The sequence below is a fragment of the Numida meleagris genome, chromosome 3 (assembly GCF_002078875.1).
Source record: "Numida meleagris isolate 19003 breed g44 Domestic line chromosome 3, NumMel1.0, whole genome shotgun sequence".
Lineage (NCBI taxonomy): Eukaryota > Metazoa > Chordata > Aves > Galliformes > Numididae > Numida > Numida meleagris.
Window position 1 is genome coordinate 85,501,776 of NC_034411.1, and position 25,885 is coordinate 85,527,660.

Genomic DNA, 25,885 nt, shown 5'->3' on the forward strand with positions numbered 1-25,885 from the left:
CTTTCTAATGTAATGAATGAAGTGGTCTTTTTGCAAGAGATTATTTTTCTTCCCATTAATAAGATGCAGTAACCTAATTTTGAGTCTTTATTGCTAAAGGAGTCAGGACTTTGAAATAATAAGGTTCCTTAATAATAACCATTTCATTTGATCTAGCATGGAAACTGTACCCCACAAACCAATCACACAGGAAATTAAACATTCCAAAGAAAATACTCACTGTTTGTTTTAAAGGGGCCAAGTTCTCATTCTGTGTGGCAAGCAATACCTGCTCCTTCCACTCAATGTTCTTTTTACTGTTTAAGAAAATGTTCTTTTGTCATAGTAGGATCAGGCTATCTTTGAGGAAGGCTTAATGCTTGGAAACAACATCAACCAAAACAAGTAAGAGCTGTTCTAATCTTTCATATGTCTGTTGTACAGCAAAACATTTGCAAGTAAATGTGGAATTTAATGCTATCTTCAATTAAAGTAACGAGAATGTATACCTTTCCAAGTGCATACGCTTCATGAATTACAGCAGTTAATGGCTCAGAAATATGTGCAAAAAAATAAATTAATTATCAAGGAAACTTTGTAAAACAAGAAGGCCTTAAATAATGTTTAGCTTTGATGTAGAGGGGCATTGCATTCATGTTTTGTGCCCTTGGACGGATTTCATTTCAACAATTGAATGAATATGCTCAAATCATATTTAAATGTGCAGGCAGTGAGTAGCTGAATTCCTTATTTAGATATGTAGAATGTAGAACAAGAACAGACCTTGCCTTTGTTGCAGTTAATAAGGAAATTTTCTCTGCAAACTTTGAAATCATTAGCAAATTGTAATCTAGTTTTTAGAACCTTATTTTCATGTCTTAAATAAAAACAGATACTTATCATGAAGAATTTACTTTCATGAACTAGATAAGATAAAATGTAGATTTTGGTCTATTTATTATCTCTTCTATGTCGTCATTATCAGCCCTTCGCATGAGCATACAGAAAAAGGGAACATCACGGAAAAAAAAGGATTCTTCATTCATTTATTGTGCTTTTGATCTGCTGCCTTCTTTCTTGAAAGCGTATTGAATGTTACCTGCTGCATTTCATCCTAAACAGTGGAGAACCTATTTAGACATTTCACATGTAGGAGAGGATGTCTTTCCATTCCTAGAACTTGAAGAACCTTGTATTCCGTGTTTGATAATTTCTGTTATTGTTTAACAGCCTAGAAAAGATTCACAGATGATTCTGTCAGCATAAATAAACTGCATATAATTTCAAGTGGATAAATCTAGTGATTCAGAATAACTCATTTTGCTTTTATGTAAATAAATTGTGGGAGAAGAATTTCAGTGTAGCTTTTATTCATAGTGCAGGCTGATACAATTAATAGAAAAAAGCTATGCACAGAGGATTCTTGGTTGTTTTTTATATAAATATCTGGAATTGATAAATAGTAGATTTTCACTTGTGCACTGTGTTGCCTTTTTTTTTTCAGATGCTTATGTACAGCAGGGTGGACAGGTCGAGACTGCAGTGAAGACATAAATGAATGTGATTCTGAACCATGCTTGAATGGAGCTACCTGCTATGAATCTGTGAAGCAGGGACAGTTTGTATGCATTTGTCCTCCATTTTATACTGGTGATTTTTGCCATCAGCGCTTCAGTCCCTGTGAGCTGCCTTACAATCCATGCATAAACAACTCAACTTGCCTGGCACAAGTTGATGGAAATCCTATGTGCATTTGCAAAACAGGTAAGAGCTGGTGTAGTTAACATTATTGTCTGTGCTGCAGAATATTTGCAAACACATGTTGAATTTAATGCTATCTTCAATGAAAATAAGAATGTATACCTTTTAAAGCACATGAAACCTTCATGAATTACAGCAAGTATATCAGTTATGGTAAAAGATAGTGGTCAATTTGCCTAATATTTATTTCTTGTATTACAATAATAAATGTGTCTGTTCATACTCCAGCATTCAGAATTACCATTTTTGAATCAGTTGTTACAAAAAGATAGAGATGAACCTGACCTGCAGGGCTGACAGACTAAATTGACAAAACAGGCAGGCAGAAACAGTACAAAAGTTGGACCAAGTTGGAATTGGTTCCTCTTCCTGCTGAGATGTCTGGAAGACCTGGCCCATCAGGGGAATAATCTTCCCTTGACTGATTGAAAATGTAGATTGCTCTCTGTCCTCATACACAACAACGGAAATCACAACAGGTACTTAAAGCTTTCCTGGCCCATGGCTTAAAAGCCACAATCTTTTCTGCAGTGTACAGGAAATTCTAAGGTGGAACAGAGGAACAGTTTAGAATACTTTAACTAATTAAAACTGCAGTAGGGAGAGTAGAAAGTAGGGAGAATACAATTAATGAATTTGGAATTTAAGTATGATATTGAAGTCAATGTGTAAAAAAAAAAAAAAAAAAAAGACATACAAATAAGATGTATGTTAGTCCTAGAGGCCAAAGACAGAAAATGCAATATTTGATGTGTTACACCATGGTATTATTACTTATCTTATTTACTGAATTGCAAAAATGCAGAGATATGTTATATTTATAACATGAGTTTTTTACTATTGAGGTTACCATAAGTTACAGAGTTTAAAGAAGTCACTGAGAAGGTGTGTGAGTTGCTTATTGAATGAAAGTATAATATTGAACACCATGACAACGAGAGAAAATAGCTTTCAATACAATATATTGATCCTGAAGCCTTTTTCAGAAAGGATCTGTAAAGAGTCATGTAGCTCGAATCTTTTCCTCCAAACACTTGTAATCAGTTTCTCGAGAATACAAAAACATTGCAGCCAATATTCTCATGGAACTTTAAAGGAATCTTCAAGGGTGCTTGAAACACTTAGCTAGGAATCTTCAGGGAGCTAGCAGGAGAGAAATCTGAACCAGTAAAGTGCATAACTAAAAAAATCTTGGAAAACCTGAAAATATCTCAGCTTTGAAAAGGGCTAAAAGGCAAAAATTATGAAGAGTTAAAAGTGCTAAAAAATGCAGTCACTTATTAAGGACTATCAAAACAGGAGAGACAGTAAAATATAAAAATCTAATCAAAGGCATTTTACGGTAATACATTTTCTCAGGTGTCTTCCTCTCATGTTTTTTGCAACCCTTTCTCTCCTGATAAGCCTGTCAGAGTTACAGATCTGATTACAAAGGGTAATCACAGCTGACATTGTTGGAGTATTCCAAGATACCTGACTTAGTACCAATGACATACTGATTAAAAGACTTGCATGATATGTAGTTAAATATCCAGTCAATTAGATAGTTTGAATCTGTTTCATCGAGAGTTGCAAAATGTAGCAGTGTATGACACAATGTAAATGAACAAGGGAGTATTTTTTTACCTAGAATAAGGGAAGAGACTTAATACTTCTGTCAATTGCCTGCACAATTTCTTAAATTTTGTAGATACGCATTGTATTAAGCATCTGTGGCAAGGTTTTGGTAGCTGAGGGCTGCAGGTGTGGCCTCTGAGAAGATCACAGCAGCTGCCATGTGCAAGGTCAGAGCCAGCTCCAGCTGCTCCAAAACGGACCCACCACTGCCAGAGCAGAGCCCTGAGCAATGCTGGGGGTGCCTCTGGGAGAGCAGGTTTAAGACAGGGAAACAATGCTGTGCAATTGCAGATGGGAGACTGAGAAAATGTGAGATGAGAAGCCCCACAGCCGCCAAGGTCAGTGCAGGAGAAAGGCAGCAGGTGTTACAGAAGCAGAGCATAAGCTCCCTGCAGCCCAGAAGAGGCCTATGGTAGAGCAGGATGACCCCTGCAGCCCATGGGCACCATGAGGAGCAGATGTTCCCATGCAGCCATGGAGAAGCCCACAGTGCAGCAATGGATGTGACCTGAAGAAGGCTGCAGCCCATGGGGAGCCCTTGCAGGAGCAGCCCCAGGCCAGAGCTGCAGCCCATGGTGAGGAGTCCATGGTGGAGCAGGAGGTCTGGGAGAGCTGCTGCCCGTGGGGGTCTGTGCTGGAGCAGTTTCTGAAGGATGGGCCCTGTGGTACAGAGAGATGTTGGTGGAGTGCTTGAAGAGCTGCAGCCCATGGAAAGTCCATGCGGGATCAGCTGGAGAAAGACAGCAGCCCATGGTAGGGACCCCCCTGTGGAACAGGGGCAGAGAGTAACCATGAAGGATCAGCAGAGACAAAATATTATGGTCAAAGATGATAAAGGGCCCGGAACATCTCCCTTATGAGGGAAGGCTGAGTAACCTTGGTCTGTTCAGCTGGGGAAGACTGAAGGGGGGGGTCTGATTAATGTTTATAAATATCTAAAGGGATGTAGGAGACAAATGGGTGAGGTCAGGCTCTTCTTGGTGGTGTGTAGTGATAAGACAAGGAGCAATGGCCTAAAACTTGAACATAGGAAGTTCCATACAAACATGCAGAAGAACTTCTTTATGGTAAGAGTGACAGAGCACTGGAACAGGTTGCCCAGAGAGGTGGTGGATTCTTCCTCTATGAAGACATTCAAGACCTGTCTGGACACCTACCTGTGTGACCTACTGTAGGGTACCTGCTTTAGCAGGGGAGTTGGACTCTATGATCTCGTGAGGTTCCTTCCAAGCCCTGTAATTCTGTGATTTGACTGCAGCCCCCATTCCCTTGCACTGCTGGAGGGAGGAGGTAGAAGAAGGTGAGGGGGAAGGGGGAAGGTGTCATTATTTTGCTTTTGCTTCCCACTGCTCTAGTCTGATAATAGCAATAGATTAAAAAAAAATTACATGAATATCCCTTATGCCAAGTCTGTTTTTCCAATGATAGTAACTGGTGAGTGATCTACCAGTCCTTATCTCAAGCTGTGAGGTTTTTTCACAGTATTTTCTCCTGTCCTGATGAGAAGAAAGAATAAGCGTAGCGTGATGGAGCGTAGTTACATATTGATGTTAAACCACAACAAGCACAGGCAACAAACAGTGATTCAGCTAACAGTGAAGCAGGCTACTTGAGAGAATTACCTGATGTAATACTCAAGAGTTCAACAATATGTATTTTGATATAGTATGAAGTACTGTATCTAAAAATGTGAAGACTTCATAGCTATGCATTAGGTTATTGTGACATCTCTGCTTATTGAAGACATTATCTTTACAAATAAAGATGAAGTCCACAGTGCTCTGCTGATGTATAGAGCTTATAAAGAATCCCATAAGTCCACTTTCTTGCATGGAAAGGTAAATTTGGTAGTATTTCTCTGAAATGGAATAAAGAAGTGATCATAACAGTAACAACAGACGTGTAGCTACACTCTGCATTGCTGATCACTCAGAGTTGAGACATGCAGCAGCTGTTTCCAGTGTTTCAGAGAAGCAGAAGAAACAAAAGGATCCATTTCAGCTTAAATAGCAGCTTTTTCTGCTTCATCCATTGATACTCCTAGCAATACTTCCTATGCTGGAATTTCTTTGAACTGATATTAATGTATCATTCTGCCTGCACATATTTTGCAAACAATTTTGGGAATGTTGCCACAGCCACTACCTCTTAGTATTTTGATTCTTGAGTATGAAAAAATCAAGATTTAAAAGTTAGAGAAGCTGATTTTGCAATATACTCTGTAGAACACAGATATGTGTAGGTTACTGAAGTCACTTTCATTCTACCTGGACTATTAAATGTCTGTACATATACAAAGGCTTTTCAGTTGCATTTCATCTTAACATTTCTAAAAGTTTTTAACAGTTAACACTTCTGAGATACATGTGGCTTGCTCTGAAAGTAATGCATCCTATTTATTTCCCTAGAAACTAGAAAAGATATAAAGAGCACAATAACACTATTTGATAGACCAAATTGTCAGCTACAAAACACTATTTTTCAACATGGTCACCATGATAGTTACACATTTTTTGCCAGCAATGAAAAAGAGCCTTCATTCCATGCTTGTAAAAGTCTACACCAGCAAAGGTGACCTACTGTTTTACAGCTGTTATGATGGCATCATTGCTGAAATGCACCACCCATCACCTCACTGTGCTCACATCCTCTTTTTGGTCTCTATAAACATTCAGCAAGCATTGATGAATGTGAATGGGTGCATTTTTTTTCTGTATGAAGGAATTCATTGACAGCCCTTTGCTTCATATGCACTTCTATGTCAGACATCATTTTGTCAGACTGCCCCTCTGCTGCCATTTGCCATGCAGCCACAAAATGTAACTGAAAAATGTAACTGAATATTGGTGGGAAGGTTCAGCCTCTATTGCTATACCACCAACATCCAACACCTATTGTTTCCAATAGGAGTTGTTATTATTGGAGCAGGCATCATATTTCAATTCCTCAAAAAGAACTGTAAGTCTTTCCCTTCAGTGGTAAACAAGTAAATCTAAACTTAAGTATTGTATCCCTATATTTTGTTGTGTTTTTTTTTTCCCCCTTAAAGTGAATAACTACCCTGTAAGAAAGATCCTACTTGAAACTTCTGTAATACCAATGAGACTCTGTTTGTATGTTACTTGTTTCTCACATTTTCAGATTTACAGTAACATTTGTCTGGTCTTTATAACTAGTCACTTAAAAAAAAAACCAACTTGATTATCCATCCTTATTAGGGTAATTTATTAAACTCAGTATTGGAGATTTTGAGCAGCTATCTCTGGATTGGCTAATGGATAAATAGAACTCTGTTTTCAAAAGTGGCAGAGTGTGCCATTTGCACTTCTCTATTGATTAGATATTCCTTCTCATTTAGAAGTTCAGAGTAATTTGAACTGAGTTCAAAACGCTTTTAGTTTTTGCAAATAAAAAAAACGTTAAGGTCAAAATCACATTTTTAATATGTTACTCAGGTTTGAAATCTGCAAAAGCTACTTTTTAAAGTATATGGCTGGAGAGCTGCAACAAAATCATTTGCACGTGCCATTGATTTACAGTTTAGATCCTAGTTTGACTGATTTGGACTAGCAAAGGCAGAAAGTAGCTGCATTTAAATGTGCATATTACTTTCTTAAATATAGTACTAAATATTGTTACAGTAACAATGCATTACAGAAGCATGCATATTTTCAGGCTTTTAAGTAATGTACTGCTTTACAAAATAGCTTGCTTAAAATAAAAATGACTTTTTTTGCAATTCAAATTAATGAAATATATTTGCCATATAAGCTAAGTTAAGCAAGTTAAGTGTTAAAGTGTATTTTGTTGGCTACTCTAAGTGAATGCTTATTTAGATATTTCAAATCGCTTTACAAATAAAAATATTAGGTTCGGTACTATATTTGGCATTTTAAATATTTTATCAATTTAAATCTAAAACATCTGTTTTTCCCCCAAGTGAAATAAACTGAAAACCTCTGTATTATTGAAAAATTGCATCTATATATTAATCTCAGTTTAAGTACTTCAGAAGATCGTGGCTATGTGTGACAGCATTTGTAACTTACACAAAATATACTTATTTGTTAAGCTGCCCTTTAAATTATTTTTGACTACTACGTAAAATACAAGAACTACATGTCCATGCAGGTTAGACCCAGGAGGTTTCTCACAGCCTTAATGCAAATAAACTATGAAGGTAATTCTTTCCTTAAGCCTAATGATCATTTTGAGTATTCTTTTAGATTTGAAAATGTTATGATTGGTTGTTGTACAAACATATTCATAAAATAAACATTTTACATATATTTTGATAATATAATGGTATATATTTTGCAGTTTGATCTATCTTGTTTGTACAAGCAATGTACAGTGCTATTTATTTTCATAAGTTTCTCTGTGAAACTGGCTAGTTAACCTGTGCTTTGATTGGCACATCCTTTTTGCAGACGTAATAAATTATAGTACTAGAAATTTCCAAAATCTAGAAGAAGCTCTAATTTGAGATAAAAAGACAATATTCAATATTAGCTTAAACGCTCAGCTATTCTATCATAAGGTAGTAAATTGATGGTTATATTATGTAATGAAGCTAATATTTTTCTCCATTTGTATGAATAGTAGATAATATTTCATTTATGTCTTTCCAAGGTAGTTATATTTTGCTATGGACTGGAGTAGTGTGTGCTACTGCACTCAAATATGTGTTAAATGGTGTTTTATGTTTTCAATTCAGTATTATTTACCTCAAAAAGCCTATAAAATATCCATAACAAAGTGGAAATGTCATGAGGAAGCAGACTGATGAATGACCTCCATTTTCCTTTTTCTGTATTTCAGTGACAGCGGTGGTATTTCAATAAGGAGGTGCATGCTCATACAATACATAGCATCTCAAAAGTATAAGAGGTTTTTTCACTGATGATCATAATGAATCACATTCTTTCTTTATCTAAATCCTAAAATCATTTCATTTTTTCTCTTTTTCTGACTGCCTTGGATAAATTTGGTCTCTCTAAACTTTCATTATGCTCTAGATTTTTATTAGCTTTTCATTTCTGATACTGTTCTACACACCCTATGGAAGCCTTTTCAGTCCATTAAAGTTGGCTACATTTCACAGTATCCAGATGTTCCATCCAAATCTGAACTTTCTTGTTCATATAAGAATGATATGACTTCTGTAGTCTCTGGAAATGAACTTGTTGAAAGTTCTGAATGAAAATATTTGGAGAAAAAAAAATGTTTTGTATGGAATCCATTTACTGCAGCTGATCTTAGAATGAGGGAGCAGAGAGGATGGGTTGCTCTGAAAGCAAAGGTGAACTGGGATTCTTATCAAGCATGCCAGAGCAGGGACCTCACCATCAAGGATCTCATCTTGATGAGGTGAATGACGTGAGCAGGGCAGGACTGATAACGGTATCCATGGTTAGCCTGGCATGACAGATTACCAGTAAAACCTACAGCAGTGGAGCAGGTCCAAGGTCAAGACAAGGAGCTACTCTGAAGGCTAAAGCCAGCACACAGAACAACAGATACATAGGAGCAAATACAAGAAGGGGACCTGATGTTTTTCTCAGCAACTTTTCTAACAGCTTCTGTGCTGCCTGACTTTTCTCAAGCCTAACACTTGCATTTTCAAAATTCATCCTGGTCTTGGATAACCCAACTCACAAGAGGCTCTGTGACCCTTATATTCAAATCATGTAGTGGAACTCAGTAATTCATAGTTCATATAATCTGTGTTTCAGGATTTGAAGGTACTTATTGTGAAGTTAACAGCGATGAGTGCATCTCCCATCCATGCCAGAATGAAGGTCTCTGTGTGGATGGGGTTAACAGCTACAGGTGAGGAAAATTACTTGAGCAACAGATACCTAGTATGATACATTAATATTAATCATTTAGCTATTATTTTGGTCCATTGCTTGTATTATGCTTGCTGGCCTTCAATTATGTAATGCATCTTTTTTTTTTTTGTGATGAGTTTGACACATTACATGTTTTGTTACACTTAAAATATTCTTGTGGTCAAAAACGAATACATCATACATGTGAACTCAAGAATTTCTTGTTAGGCTAATTAAAATCTTAACAGTCTAATCATGTATAAAAAGAGCTATTACGTATCTAGTTAAAATAAAACTAATATTCATAGTCCAAAGTAATATTAAACAGCTTCATAACAACATCGTTATCTAGCCCTTGTGCTTGTTATGGTCTTTCTCACAAAGTCTGTCTGGATTCTGGGATCAAAGGTATCAGACTTACTCAAGAACTGGCAGCATTTTTGCAAATCACTGGCATTTGAAAGTTTTTGCCAAAGGGTAGTTTTATGGTCTTCAGTCTTGTACCTGATTGAAGCTATTTTTGTATGTTTCCTTATCGTGATTTCTTTCTTTTGTACCATTTATCAGCTCCCCCAGCACGCAGGGGGCTACTGTTCATTACACCATGACTGTCCCTGTGGGTTATACTCTCACTATAGGTGCCAATTCAGAGCTGAAGCTAAAGTAGGAGAGGCAGCAGTCAGCTGATCCCAGAGTAGGTCTCAAAACAAGTGAAAACCACCTCAAGTCAAGGCCAGCCCTGAGTCCCTTCACAGCTGGGTCAGCACAAAATCTGTGGTCCTCAAGTAATAATGATAAAAATATTATTTCCTATGCTGAAGGTACTGTACTTACAAAGTACTTACTGTACTTACAAAGTTTGATTAGATAAAGTACTTTCTAATGCTCAAAAAAAAACAGTAACATAATTTTGGAACTGATTCATACCTCTCAAAATATGCCACATGTTTTTGAGGAGTCTTTTTATGGTAAACTAAAAGTAGAACAGTGACATCCTTTTTTGCTAGGTGCTCCTGCCAGCATGGCTTCACTGGGACACTGTGTGAAGTGGAGATTAATGAATGCTTATCAAGACCCTGCAAAAACAATGGGACTTGTCTGGATCTCACAAACAGGTTAGTTACTACAGATAAATGGAAAAAAAAGTCAGATTTCTTTTTATATAAAGTCTGCTTCACTGCATTAAGTTTGAGATGAGACCTTCAGCACATAACAAGAATTCTCTATTAAAATGAGGTAGGCAAATTCTGCTGATTCAGCTTTTTGTTTCTTAGGTAATCTTTTTTTTTTTAATTTGAAATAAATGAAATAGGACAATTGGTCTTCAGTTAAATAGCTGTATCACTCTTTTCAGTGTCCAGCAATTACATTTTCTAAGGTAACTGCTTACTAATAAAGTTAAGTGCAATTAGAAGAGAGACACTGTGTCTTGTGTTTGTATCCACAATGCTACAGTTTTTCAGACTTGTGTCAAGATGTCAGCCTTTGTGTCATTTTGTGTAGGTTCAGTTAAAATTACTGTGCACAATTTTCCTACTAACCTTTAAAAAGTACTGAATATCTGTTCTTGCTTTAGAAACATGGAAATGAGAGATTTAATTATTTTAATATGAATGGTGATTAGGGATAAGAGCTTGATATCAGAACATACTTACAGCTTCAAATACTAGGATAGTTGTTTGCGTCTGAGTTACCAGATTTTCTCTTTTTTGAAGATTCCTCTGTAATTGTGCACCTGGATACTATGGGTCTCTATGTGAGATAGATGTAAATGAGTGTGAAACTTTGCCTTGCTTGAATGGAGGAAGCTGCATCAACAGGCTTGGAGGCTATCAGTGTTTCTGTTCTCCTGGATTCACAGGTATAGTCCGTTCCCTATCATGATGGAGGGGGCTTTTTCACAGGTTTTAGAAGTTTTTAATTTCATAGTGATGGCCTCAACTAAATGAAGGAAAAGGACACATGATCATTTGCTTTTTGGAGGATAAATATTAATTCAGATAGAGCTTTGATCCAATTCTTGCTAAGGAGCTCAAGGTATTACTTACATTAAGGGTTGATTTATGGTTTATTTAGTCACCTGTACATTAAGCTGAAACACGTTCAAAGAGATTGAACGGTGCAAAGAAAATTGCTGTTTTCTGACGTTAGCCAAGAAATAAAGAATTGTCACAGATACAAAGTAGTTTTTACAGACACAAAGAAATGCTACCTCGTCATCTGGGTTTGCACGTAACCATAGGAATGCTTTGACTTTGTCAACATATTGGACTGACAGTGTTGCTGTTAATCAGTACATTTTTACAGGACTAATGAAAACATTTGATGGGTACAGATGCACTAAATTAGTATATTATTAGATATTCTAAATTGATGCTGACTTTTACTTTAATGCTCTGCATGTAATTCATATTTCTGCATGTAGCAGAACAGTTCATACTTAATGTTCTGATATATCCAACTTAAGGAATCTGAATATACTTGGGGTCATATAAATGTTCTTGCAGACTTATTTATAGTTGTCTGCCTCAAGTTCCATGATTTCTGTGTGTGTTCTGCATAAAATGATTTTTTGTACTCATCTCAGTCTGTGATGAATATAACATAAGTTCATAAGATTAAAAATTATTCTCTTGGCATCTCAAGGACTAAGGGGAATGTGTCTTCTCTGCAGAACAGAGAAAATAGTTCAGAGAAAATACGTATGGTTGTCTAACCTTCCCTTTGTCAACTTTAATTTCTATCTCGCATGTGCTGTATTCTGCAGTTTTTTTCTTGACATGTCAGCTAAATTTAGGAAAATCCATATAACTCCCATGCCTAAAAGTTTAAAAGCATTTTTTTCTCAGAATATTCTTTTCAGAAAGTGCTGTCTTCTAAATACTTCTTGAGTATCATAGAAATTTAGTTCATTATTGTTGCATTAATGTAGTGGTGCTGCACATTAAAAATTGTAACTACTAGACTTTAAAACAACTGCCTTCACCCATAATTATTCATAAAAGATGAGATATCTGTATTGATAGGCTTCTGATTTGAGAAGAAAAAAGGCATCTGCAAGTATGTTATGACTCTTCATTATTTAAGAAGTTTGAGTTCATATTCCTTGCTTACTTAATCTACAAGGATAGCGGGTGTTTTTTTCATTTTTATTATTTTTGTGGGTTTTTTTTAATCAGCTGCAGTAGTTATTTTCTCATAAAAGAAATTGTCTACTGCTAAAAAATATTTATTCTTCAGTATATTTATAAGGACAGCTTTTATTAATAAATAACACTAAATAATAATAATGGTGCTGTGATAATCTGGGTGATTATAAATAAACACTGAATCATTACTTAAAAATTAGTGATAGATTGTTCATCACTTAATTGCAGTGAGTGATTTTTTAACCCTTAAAATGCAACATACTGGATATCCACTACAGAATGTACCAGTTAGACATGTCTCTAAGAATAATTAATTCGATACGAAGTATCTGGAGAATCAGTTGCTTTCAGAAATCAGAGGGGTAATAAGGGTTTAAAATGAAGTTGCAAAGCTGTATGTGCAGCATCTTCAATTTCTATTTGAAAGCAAACTTAACCTAGAAGAATGTTTAAAGGCTCAGAAGCAAGTGAAAAGCAGTTAGATTCCAAAGGACATGTCCTTTGGGTCCAAAGGAATCAAACTTTGTCTTTTCAGGGCAAGACATTGCTCCTCAGAATTGTGAAGCAAACTTCAGTAAAATTAGATTGTATGAGTCAGTTTGTTGGGAATATTCCACTTTATTATGCTGTGCTGTAGAATGAGTATCAATGAGTGGCTTAAGGCTCTAAGAACATAGTAACGTTGGAGATTTTTTTTGTTTCTAATATTGCCATCTACATTGTTTACTAATTATAAAACTGATTAATCCCCAAAGAACATTATTGAAAATTGGATTTCTGTCTAAGCCTGATACTTGATCAAATACGTTAACCCATTCCTTTTCCATTTTCCCCAGATGGCAATGTAACCATATCACTTCTAATTGGAGATAATAGTCTCAATGGAAATTTTATTTTTGTTAAAAAGTTTGTGTCATTTTATTAGCAAGACCATCTAATTCCTTATGATTCAGGACACACAACATTTGCAACAAATAAATAAGTAGGGTAAAAAGGGATTTTTAGTACTGGGAAGAGGAGCAGTAGAGGATTTCATTTAAGACCCAGAAGGAATAGATTCAATTTAAAAAATAATCATAAATCGTATTTAATCTTACTCAGAAATATATCTTGATGATCGTTATGAGTCAAGAAATCTTGCCTGAACAAGGATATCTTCTGCTATTTTACATTTTCCCCAGTGCATTTTATTTTGTCTCCATCTGACCCCTCCAGAAAGTCATTCATTTCCCATGGGTTCTTAATAATAACTACAAGGTTTACACAGTAGTATTGGAACACAGATGCCTTCTCATATAGTACAGTAAGCCAACTTCAGGTAACTTAATTGTTCCCTGAATGCCTTTAGCGTGAACTAAATCAGTCTTTGAGTTTTTGTGATGATTTTTATTTAAACTCTGCAGATTATATTGCAGGCTTAGACAGCTCGTATTTAGAGATAAGGTCTCTTCATATAAAACTGAAGAGAGAATGCCAAGTGCTTCATTCTACCTCTTGAATTCTTCTCTCTCCCAGATGCCAACTGAATACTTTTTCCTTTGAGGGCTTTCACCATCTGAGATCATCTGGATGGTCTTTAAGGACTCAGATGAACTTTACACTCATGATATATGCAGACAGAAATGGCAAGAGGCAAATATAATTGAGCTACCAACTGATTTATGACAACTGAGAGTATTTGAAAAAGTGATAAGTACAATTGGTCTGATTCTTGCAAAAATAGAGGCAGCAATACAAGCAAAAATATTGACAACTTTTTAAAATTTTTATTTATAAATAAAACATAAACAATTGAATTTCACACTTGAAAATAACTCTCCAAAATTATTTTTGAGTTTAAGGAATGCTTTACTGTAAGTTTTTTTTAAAGTCCTAGAAAATTTTCTATTAATTTTTCAACTAAAAATATATTTCTTCAATTATATTGGTAACGTTGAATATGTAAGGGCTAAAGTGAAACAATATTTCTTTTTTTAATGTACTTGTTGAACCCCTTGTTGCCCTAAAAATTCCCTGCCAGATTCAACTACTGGTCAGCCCTGGCTTTCCTAACCCTGTCTTAGCAAGATTGGATAGCAAGTCCGTATTCCTCCAGGTCACCTGATCTACCTTTTGTCTCTCGTACTCTGCTTTTTGTCTGACTTGTTCAACCGCACAAGTCAGGTGCCCAGACAAGCTGCTCTCTCACTCCCCCTTTTCAGCAGGATGGGAAGAAAGTAAGATGAAAATAACTTTTGTGGAAGCAAATAAAAAAAATCTCTACTTCTCATCAGCAGGTGATATCCAGCTACTTTTAAGGCTTCCTAAATGAATGCCCCCTCTCCTACTCATTTATCTTAGTTTTTACTGCTGAGCTTGACATTCTATATGGTATGGAATATCCCTTTTGGTCCCGTTGGGTGAACAGCCATGTTTTTCTTCTCTCAGCTTCTTGCCTATCATCAGCTTCTTTGGTGGATATAAACTTTGAAGATTGTGTTCAGAATTTTGATAGCTAAAAGGGAAATCAAATGAAAAGGCTATTTCACAGATTTAATTTTGGCTTGACAGGTTAATAAGCATTTGTTATAGAATCTGAAGGTACTATGCAAACAAGTAGAACTCATGTGACTTGTGGAATTAAAATTAAAAGCAAAATAATGAACTGTAATCAATTAGTGTAACTATACTCTCATTATTACCAATTAATTAATGTGATGTTGCATTCTGAGTGTGCATTGATATACAATTTTGTAAAAAATCAAGGAAAAATACATATATATTCCACTGAGTTTGATAGTAAAAAAAATAAATCTGCTAATTAAAACATTAATATTGCTCTTGCCTCAGCTGTGCAATATAACAAAGTAATAACTAATTAAGCATAATGTATGATGATCACTTACACTTAAAGGCTTTTTCATGATTGAGGTGTTAATCCTTTTTTCTTTAAATCTTATCATCTGAATGTTATGTCAAAGCACAATCCAGATAATACAGACATGCCTCAAATCAAATATTCTTTCATGCTCACAAAAAATTACTTTATATTGAAGTATAAACTATAAGTGACTGGGTCACCAAGTCTGCTGCGGAGTGAATTTAATTAGGATACAAGTTTTTTTACTAGAGAATTTTTTTTGGATGATGTCTTCTTGCTTCATATGGAAGGATTCTTGGTTTAATGAACATTCTCACTCCACTCATTGACAGATTTATTAATCTATAAGTCTGCACTTGCTGTTTTTCTTATTTTTATTTTCCACTTGAGTTTAACCTAATAATCCTAAGATTCCTAGCAAATACTATGGTGGCTTTTTGTTGTTGCCATTGGTTACTTGTAAGGTGAAAAAGCTCATGGGTCAAAATAAAGACATGGAGGTCATTTACTATTTACAGTCATGGGCAAAACAGATTCAATTTAGGCAACACTGATGTCATTGCCAATTAAAATAGATTTTTGGATGGTCAGAAGCAAAGAAAATAAACCATCACATTTCCCTCACCCCCTACTTCTTCAATGGCTCAACGTCAATCTCCAATTGCTCTTATTTCCCACTCTCCAAGCAGGGAAGAGTAATGGTAGGTGGCAATAATTTCTTAACAGCTCCTCTCTGCTGTTCCCTACTCCTCACACTTTTCTCCAGCGTGTGTGGGACTCCACCATGGGCTACAGTCTAGATACCTGGTTCACCATGGTCCTCTCTTTGGGTTGCAGGGGAATCTCTGCTCTACTGTGGGCTCCTACGTGGGCTGCTGAGGAATCTCTGCTCTAGTGCCTGGACTGCCTTCTCTCCCTCCTTTTTCTCTGACCTTGCTCTTCATAGGATTGTTTCTTACACTACTTTTTCCCTCATTCTTCACTCTGCCTGTGCAGCTTTTTGCCTTTTCTTAAATGCACTTTCACAGAGGCATCACTAGCTAGGCTAATGGGCTCAGCTGTGTTTGTTGGTGAGTTCACTGCTGAGCAGGCTGCATCCAGAACAAAGCAGTCTCAGCCTCTTCCCCACTCTGCCTGCAGCTCCCCCATACAGCAACTTGATACACAATTCCAAAATGCGAAACAAGGTTTTAATGGTTAAAACATGATGTGTATAAAACAAGCATACAAATTCAAAATTCTGATTTAAACAGCCAATAATTGGACATATGATTAAAAAATTGCCTAAAAATGACATAAGCGCCATGAAAATACTTATTTCTGTGAAAGTTCACTCATCCTTTCTGCAGAGCACAGTAGCTATTTCTTAAATTTAAATAGCTAGTCTCTTAATCTCAGACACACCCCTTACAGTCTTCTTTTCGCTATGACATCAGTACAAATTGACATTTGGAAGTAACTAAGAACATATTTAAGCTTTATGTTAAACTAAGTCAAAACCTTGGCTTAAACTTTACTTCATCTTCTATTTTATCTATAATGTCAGGTTTGAAGCTGAGTTTTCTTTATGCTTACCCACAAAACCTGCTGTTTATTTGGTCTGCTTGGCAAAGAAAACTCTGCTCTGCTTTTTATGCAGACCTAACAAAAAAAGAAAAGTTTGGTTTATCTTTCTGACCTTCACAGCTGCTTCTACAGCTTTCTGCTGCCAACTAACTGGCAGCGATTGCATCTGAGTCTTCAGAGCTCTGTCTTTACTACCTGCTATTGATATACAGAGGAAGAAGAGCAACTACACAACTAAAAGAATGACTCTATCTACTTAAGAGTTAGAGGGGAGGAATCTAATGGTATCCTCCCTAAGATATCAAAGCAAGATGCAGCTTGAGTATCTAAAGAAGCAAAAAGTGATTGTGGTGAGAACAAATCTAACATGTATGCTGACAGAACTGAGTGGAGGTACTGGTGTATGTCTTTTAGTTTAATAATTAGAGCATTCACATCAAAAGTTGGTAATTTTAAGTCCAGTGAAAACTCCCATCTTGAAGAGGAAGACTCACCTTCTCAATTTTCCTGAGAAGTGCTGTAATGTCCATGCTGTAAGTTAGCTTGATTTCTAAGGAAAAGAGGAGGCACTTTCTGCTGTACTTGATGCATTTCAACATGATTCAGAAGATTTCCTGGGCCAAAAGAAACATATGAGAGTACTGTGTATCAAGCATTTGAATTGAAGTGCTTGATGTCTAGAGTGCTAGTTCCCTCCCTCTTAAACTCTCACTGAATAAACAAATCCTGAGACACAAGATCTGGACATAAACATTCCTTTTACCTTTCAAAGTGGCTTAAACTCTACTAACTAAAGCCTTAAGCCATCCCTTGACCATTTAAACTTTAGTCTGGTAGCAGTTTTGTTTGTTACCATTCATCCCTGGTCAAGGAGAAGAGCTGCAAGAAAACACAACAAGTGAACGCCTGGCTGAGTCTGCATGCAGGAAAAAAAACACACACGGCACAAGGAGCAAGGGTGGACTTCCTAGGAGGACTAGAGAGTCACTGTCTGAATGCTGTAATTTTAACAGGTAGAGCTGAGTTTAGAGAAGACTGTGGAATGAATCCTTGTGGATGTACATTGGCAGCAAAAGTAAGGCCAAGGAAAAAGTATATGTTATTCTCAGTGGTGAGTTGAAGTGGACACGAAGGACATGGAAAAACTCTGAGATATTCAATGTCTTCATTTTTTTTCAGGATTTACTACTTAGATTAATCTACTCTCAGGCCTCCCTCAGGTTTCTGAGCCTAGTGGTGCAGAGTCTGGGGTAATACACTTGTTAATCAGCATCCAGGTAGAAAATCTCACTGAGCCCAACCATCCAGGCTGTGTTTTAGCCATCCAATTGTCCACTCTTCCAAACTGCAACATCCTAACTTGGGTACAGGAACACTGATTCAGTGTTAAAGCTGTGCAAAAATTAAGATTAGTAACATCCACATCTTCCATAAAACTTCATTTTATCATAAAAGGCAAACAGGTTGATCAAGCATGATTTTCCCTTGATAGTCACCAGTCCAGTCACCATTTTCAGGTCCCCAGAAATGTCTTCAAAGTGGATTCACTCTTTCATCTTCCCAGGGACTTGTGTGAGGCTGACTGGATTGCAGTTCCCCAGATAATCTTTCTGGTTTATGGGAGGAGATGAGTACAGTGTTTGTCCTTCTCCACTGAGTGGGGACCACCCTTTTAGAATCAGAACTTTCCCCAGTTTGCATAAACTTTCAGCCTTGATTGAAAGCAGCTTTCCAAGGATAAAGCCAGTTTTCTCAGTGCACCAAGATGCAATGCTTCAGGTACTGAATTAAAGGAATCGAATAGAAGAATTTGTATATGTGGCCCAGTGGTCTATATGCCAGAACAGAAACTAGGCACCCATGGTTACGTTGCCATGTCTAATTTTTAGCCACATAAAAGGTTACCTCTGAAAAGTGGCTTTGACAGTTCTATTTCAGATCTTGTAATTACAGCATCAGCAAAGGAGAAGATAGACTGGTTCATAGAAAAAATTCTTAGAAAAAAGATTTTTCTGATCTGTCAAGAATACTATGCCATACAGCAGTGACTTCCAGCTAGATAAATGTGTTTGCAGTTTCAAAGGAATGATGTTATTGAACAGCTAAGAATCCTGCTCATAAAAAAGAAAAGTCTCTGTCATGCATGCAGACTCTCTGGTCATTAAGTAGGTAACTTTTTGTACAGATTAAGCTCAAAATATGTGATTCTGCAACCTATTCGTAATGACTGTTCAGAAACAGTGACTCACTGTGTATACAAATTCAAGCTAGTGATTAGGAACTTGGATGACAGTACACTCTATTTAGTAAAATATAATTGTACTTGGTTTACAGATCTATGTCTTTAGGGAAGAAAATCCTTGTCTTTTGGCAAGGAGTATCTAAATGTAAAGTGTTTGTTCTCCATACTCATTACTGTAAAATTTGACCATGTGTTTATTATAGTAATTCTAAGGTGATTTCACCTATATGCTGTGTAGTTAGTTACTGTTAATCTTCAAACAGAACCAGCTTCTCTTCCTGGATTCATACAAGTCAGTAAGAGGGGAACAGAAGAAACTATGCCTCTTATTGTTGAGTGCTGAAGAGAAGCAATGTGTTATTTACGAATAATGTCTTTGTAGATTGCACCATGTTATAATCATAAAGAGAACACTGTGTTCATTCAGACGTGTGTGTTAGGACCTACAACTTTTTGTCACTGGACTCACCATATAAAGCAATGAATGACTGGGAGAAAATCTCATTTTGATCGTTTCACTCAGACTTCTATCCAAGTTTTCTGCACCTTCACAGAGATCACTAACTCCATATATTACTCCATATTCACCAGAACAAAGTCTCAGATCTGATTTTTGCACATAACATTGGATTATGCTGATTCAGCTTTTCCTACGTTGTTTCTCTGTCTCTAGCTTGTCTATTAAATATTAATTACTTCAACTGAATAGAAAATAAAAATTGTAAAACAAAATGATCAGTACATATCCAATCCAATATATACCATATGTGCAGTCTATCTGAAACATTCTTGCTCCAAAGCTAGCAAATTTGGAAATATTTGGAAAAAGTTATTTAATTCTTTAGAGAAAATGAAGGAAGCTGATTACTTAAACTCATGTAGTGAGCACCAGTGAGCATACTGTACATCACAAGCCAAGATTTTACAGCTATATTGAACGTAAAAAGGAGATTTTAGCTGCATCAGCATGGTGTCTGCCCCAGTCTAATTCATCCTCATGAGAGACGTGGCAGTAAAGCCAGATATAATGCTATACTAACAAGACTAAAGTGCTTTTGACCTTCCAAAGCTACTGCTTTGAGCATATTTCTTAGGAACTCTAACAGTACTGCATTAGTCTGCCTAGACATTGCGCTGATAGTTCTTTTCTCTTTTTACATGTTTCTAAAGTCCTTAGGTACTTGTCTCCCATGTGGATTTTGTAGGAAGGTTGGTTGCCTCAGAGTTATGGATTTTGCTGAGGCTGCCAAGTAGAATGCTTTAAATTTAGTAGCTGATATGCTACTAGTTTAATACAGAAATAACTTACTACATAGCAGCTTTTGCAAGTAAATGTCTATGTGTGAATCATAGTTTTCAAGTGTGAGGTTATTCGAATTAGCTTAACTATAATGATGAAACCTTTCTCTGAGACCTGAACTGATCTTCCATAACTTACTTCTTTGTTGGAGCTTAAATTTTGCTTGTCTATGTCTAGGGTGTTTTTAATACCAAAAAGCTATCTGAGAGAGTAGCCAGTGCTCATATGTTGGAACTTGACACTAACATTTACAAATCCTCTGGTCTGTGTTCTGGCTTTCCTGATAAGACTGTTGATTCCCAGGCAGAATATGTGTCTAGTAGTTATGTGTTGGTAATACTTAGGAGGTATTGGTAAGATGGAAGGTTGAAACCAATTTTACTATATTCTTAATCTGACTTAGCTAATAGAAAGTAAGCTGTTGGTCTGAGAAAGTTGAAGGTTGAGAATATCCCTTTGCCTCAATACATAGATGAGAGTGATTGCTGAAAATTTTGAACCTTTCCTCTATTAGTATTTTCTGTTTACTGGGATATTGGTGTAATTCTTGTTATTTTTATTGTTGTTGCTACAAAGGGTCTATCAAAGAAATTGTAGCAATACTAAGAATAATTTCAAAAATCTGTTCCTCCAGTAAGCTAACACAGGAGCAGAATCACAATTAAACATTCCACCCTAATTATGGAAGTGCTGCTTTGAAATTCTCTGGCTAGGCTTATGTTTTTGATCACGATACTATACATACTATCTTTTTTAGGGCACACACATACTGTTTAAAACAACAGAAACATTTAATAAAATTGAGACAGTCTCCAACTGAACAGATTGAAGTTACTAAAATTCTAATTTATCTTATCATAAATGTAATCAATTAGATCTGTGTTTCATGCTAAAACAGATGAAGAGTTCTTCCCTCAAGACTTATTGAGCTTAAATTTTTGGGACAGGAATATCCAGTAAGAATATCCAAGAGATTGTGGTCAGATGATTAGATCTCCTTTGTTAGAACTCCTAGGGACCAGCTCTGTGGAGAAGGATTCGCAGAGCTGGTAAATGAAAAGCTAGAAATGAGCCAGTGCTGTATGCTTGCAGCCCAGAAGGCCTCAAGGCCCAGAAGGCCAGCAGGGTGAGGGAGCTGATTGTCCCCCACTGTTCTGCTCTTGTGAGGCCCCATCTGGAGTACTGTTTCCAGGCCTGGGGTCCCCAGCACAGGAAGAATACAGAGCTGTTGGAGAGGGTCCAGAGAAGGGCCACAAAGATGATCAGAGGGATGGAGAACCTCTCCTATGAAGAAAGGCTGAGAAAGCTGGGCTTGATTAGCTTAGGGAAGAGAAGGCACTGGTGAGACCTCACTGCACCCTTCCAGTACTTGAAGGGAGCTTATATGCAGGAGAAGGATCCGACTTTTTACACAATCTAGTAATGCTAGGACAAGGGGGAATATCTTTAAAGAAAAAGAGGGGAGATTTGTACTATATTTTAGGAAGAAATTTGTTACTTAGAAGGTGGTGAGGCATTGGCATAGGCTGCCCATAGACTCTGTGGATGTGCCGTCCCTGGACATGTTCAAGGCTCGATTTGATGGGGCCCTGGGCAGCCTGATCTACTGGGTGGTAACCCTGCCTATGATATGGGAGGGTGGAACTGGGCAGTCTTTATGGTCCCTCCCAACTCAAGCCACTCTATGAATCTATGATTCTATGATTAGGAGAGAATTTAAATTACCTAAGGGCTTCGGGAGCTAAAATTGAGCTTAAATTATACCCACATTATACCCGAAACAAATCTGAAAAAACTCTGATACATCTGTTAGAGACTGGATGTGTGGTAATACTGTTGTTACTGCTAGCTTGGGAAGTCACTGTACTTTTCAGCAAGTCTAACTTTGGAATGGTCTTTGAATATATCCAAGCATGCTACTTTGCATGTCCTAAAGGAGTTTCTACTCTGTAAGAGTTACAAAGACCCAGGGGATTGAAATCTCAATTTCCACACACATTGCTCTGCTGCAGATAGAATGAAAAAGGAGCTTTTAAGCAGCTTTAGTGTTAACAACACAGAGGAACATCATGCATTATAATGCCAGTCTAGTCTTCTGTGATTTTGCAGTATTTCTTTGAGCATTCTATAAGTTGTAAATGTACTTAATGTCAAAATCTTCTATATTAAGTTTTTGTTGTATTTTAAATGATAAGTGAAATAAGAAGGTTTTAATAGTGATTTATGAAATTGTTTCTTTCTTTTGCTAGGAATTGAAAAAATGTCATGACCAGGAACCATTTAGGTAAAAAAGAATTAGTTACTGGATGTTTCAATCAGTCATAGCGTTAAATAACAAAACAAACAACTGCTGACGGAGTGTTTCACTTAGCAGAACACAGCATACTCTATGTTAGAAGTTACCTTAAAGCTGTGCTTCTTTGTATTTGTGATGAGCATGGCAGTGATAGCGTCATGGATTTTTTAGGTTCTCTAAAGCTGTTTTTGTTAGCAAACTGTCTTAACCTGAAAAGGATTCAGAAAAGTAGATGACTTCATAAAAACTATTTTGTTCACTAAAGTAGAATGGGCTGACATTCCCTACTAAAATCTAGTGGTTCTCTTAGCAATTCTATTGTTTGCTCCTAGTTTGTAATGAAAAATTTGTGGGGCAACTCTTTGGGTCTTGCTGATTATGTGACTCAGATCTATTTTATTTCTCTGCAGTCACCCTAAAACACTGTTCTAAATTGCAAAATTCTCACTTGACATAAAAAGTAAAGATATTGTGCTACAGTATTTAAATGAATCAAACATGTTTGCTTAAACATACTACTCAAAGCATACCTGTATTCTAAATAATACATTTGTCTCATCATTAATTATTTCTTGTTATTGTTTCCAAGTTTCTGAACCTCATTCTTGCCTGCATGGAGTCTCAATGTGTGTTTAACATCAATCTAAAAGGAATAAAAGCAGCCTAACTTCTTTAGTGACTTTCCTTGGCAGATTTTTTCGAGGGAGTTGAATTTGACCAGATTGTGTTCTTAAATACCCTAATAATATTGAAAATGAAGCAATTAAATTCATGCTGTTCATAAGTAATTTTCCATGTAATGGTGCTCAAATTCTTGTTGCACTGTCATCTGCTTCTTTGACCCATTGCATACTTTTGATCCCATGCATTTTGCCATTAATCGAACTTACCAGGTCAAGCTATTAGGGAAATTTCATTCTTGAATGAGAATAATTCATGTTGGAATGGGCCTTGTGAGGTCTCTAGCCCAACTTCTTTCTGAAATCAATGTCAGCTATGAGATCAGACCAAGCAGCTTGGTGCTTTGTGCAGTTAGGTCTGGAAAACCTCCAAGGACTGCATTGTTCTCATTTCTGATAGTTCATTTAAAGTGCAATGGGAATATTACATTATATTTGGAGTAGTAATTGTGACTCCTTGTGTCCCAAGAAGAGAATGACACATTGAGTTTTTTAGCCATATTTGTACTGACTTTTATTTTCATTTGAGTAAAAAGTAAAGCATAAGTACTTCAGTTTTAAATAGGAATATTAAAGACTACATAAAATGTGCTTAACAGAGAAGAAAATCAAAGGCTGTAATAATAATCATAAAATTAGTATATTGTGGAGGCATTCCAGTTATAGAGTGATATGGAAATAAATGTGAATATTCTTTTTTCTCCAAACTATGCTCATATTCTTTTAGAGTGAACTACTTTTTTTGATACCTTTAATAAAATAGTAAAGCTTTCCAGTTTTATATTCTTTTAATTTTATTTTTGTGCTGTATTTTGTTTCAGTGTTAAAATGGTTAGAAAACAGCACATATGCTGAATAAAGCATGGGCATTTCTCTGTAAGACCGTGTATGTTCATTTATGTGAGTATATATATGCATACAATAAATACAGTGTAGTTAAAATATATACATAGAATACAATATACAATATACAAGGTGCAGTTCAATATGGAGTCTTTTTCCCATTTTAAACTGTATTAGTTGTAATGGCAGTTGCTTTGCTTCTTAGAAATTTCAGTCTTGGATATACTTTTTTAGTTATCTTTTTGTTATCTTTTAGTTTTAAAGGTTTTTCCTAAATTTTAATAAGGGAATTGTTCATACTAAAACCCATGTTCTTAAAATCAAAGTTAAAATGTCGTAAATATTGCATTGATATTTGCATCTTGTTCAGCTACAGTGTGACCTACTCTAGCAATATTGACAACTATGACATTTTGCTTACGATGTTTCCAGTGTAACACGTTTCCAGTTCAAACAAGAATAGATTTTGCTCATGCAGATTTATCTTGTTCTCCATCTATATCTCCATCTCCCTTTCTATAAGTTTCTTATCTACAAACTGAATCATAATTCTAAACTGTGATATCTTTAGGCCTGGCTTTATCACTTTTTATCCCAGCAAATATGATTTCTGCCCTTATCGGGGGGTGCCCTGGCTGTGTGCTGACCCAGTGGTGTAGGGACTTAGCTTGACCTTTGCCTGAGCCATGTTTCACTGATTTAACCCCTGCATCGGGGCCCAGTACATGCTGCTTCCCTGCAGTAACTCCAGCTCTGGGTATGGCCCCTCTGGGGAGAGGGTGACACCACTACCACCAGTTGCTGCCTGATGAGCAACAGCCCTTGGTGTGCTATGCACTGGGGCCATGGCACCAGTGGAAGGGAGCGGGTACTAGTAAGGATTTGGGAATTAATACTGAAGCTTTTTGATTCTGATAAAACATTAATAGAAGTGTCATTAAATTCTGAACTCTCTCTAAATGCTATGTTCCTTTTCACCTCTCACAAGTTTATGAATGTTTAAATTTGTACCATTTTTTGGAGAAGGTGTTCAATTCACAAAGATCTGATGCTCTCTAAGAATAGGCAGTACAAAACGCCAAAAAAAGTAATTCCCTGATGCAGACTGCTTATGCTGAACCTCCAATCTAGAGTTCAGATGTCTAGATTTCAGACATTACATGCTACTGGATATGTTTCTGCATTGAATCCGTATGTTTTGTGCATTCATTTTAAAATTAAAAGGACAGCTACAGTCTTGAAAAGCCATGCCTATTTACTTAACATCTAGAGCTGACATTTAATGAAAAAGAATGTCTTAAAAGTTTTATAACAAGCAAATTAATCTCTGTTTGTATTAATTATGGTGTTTCCTGTTGCATAATCTTAACTTTCAAAGGTCTTTCCACTTTCCCAACCACTCTGGATATCAAGCTTGTCTAAACAAAGAAGAATATGTTTAATTTAAGACAGCAACCAAGCAAACTTTCTGCAGTCAGCAGCAATTTAATTTGACTTAATACAAGAAAGGTGAAATAATTCCCTGAACTAAATCTATTTCTAACACAAAATACAACAGAATGAGAAAATTTAAATCTCTGGTATTAGTCACTAAGCTATTCCAAATCTTCCTTAAGATGACATCAACAAAATCAGGCTCACCAACCTTATCAGTGCTAGTTTTTCCTTGCGGCATAGCTAGAAAACATTTGTTACAGTTTATTTACTCAAAACAGGCTGGATGAAGAATAGGTAAATGATGTTTAAAAACCATTATGC

General features: G+C 36.3%; 1 protein-coding gene across 2 annotated transcripts; it reads left to right on the plus strand.

Moving 5' to 3' along the window:
- On the plus strand, window positions 333-24,165 carry LOC110396792 (protein eyes shut homolog). Of its 2 annotated transcripts, none has more exons than XM_021392654.1 (6): window positions 333-384; window positions 1,484-1,743; window positions 9,093-9,189; window positions 10,199-10,306; window positions 10,907-11,052; window positions 22,558-24,165. In XM_021392654.1, the coding sequence occupies exons 1-6, from the start codon at window positions 356-358 to the stop codon at window positions 22,575-22,577; spliced, it is 660 nt and encodes a 219-aa protein (XP_021248329.1). In that variant the 5' UTR covers window positions 333-355; the 3' UTR covers window positions 22,578-24,165. The 2 variants fall into 2 exon arrangements, with proteins under 2 accessions (XP_021248329.1, XP_021248330.1); XM_021392655.1 differs by lacking the exon at window positions 22,558-24,165 and adding an exon at window positions 13,856-14,086.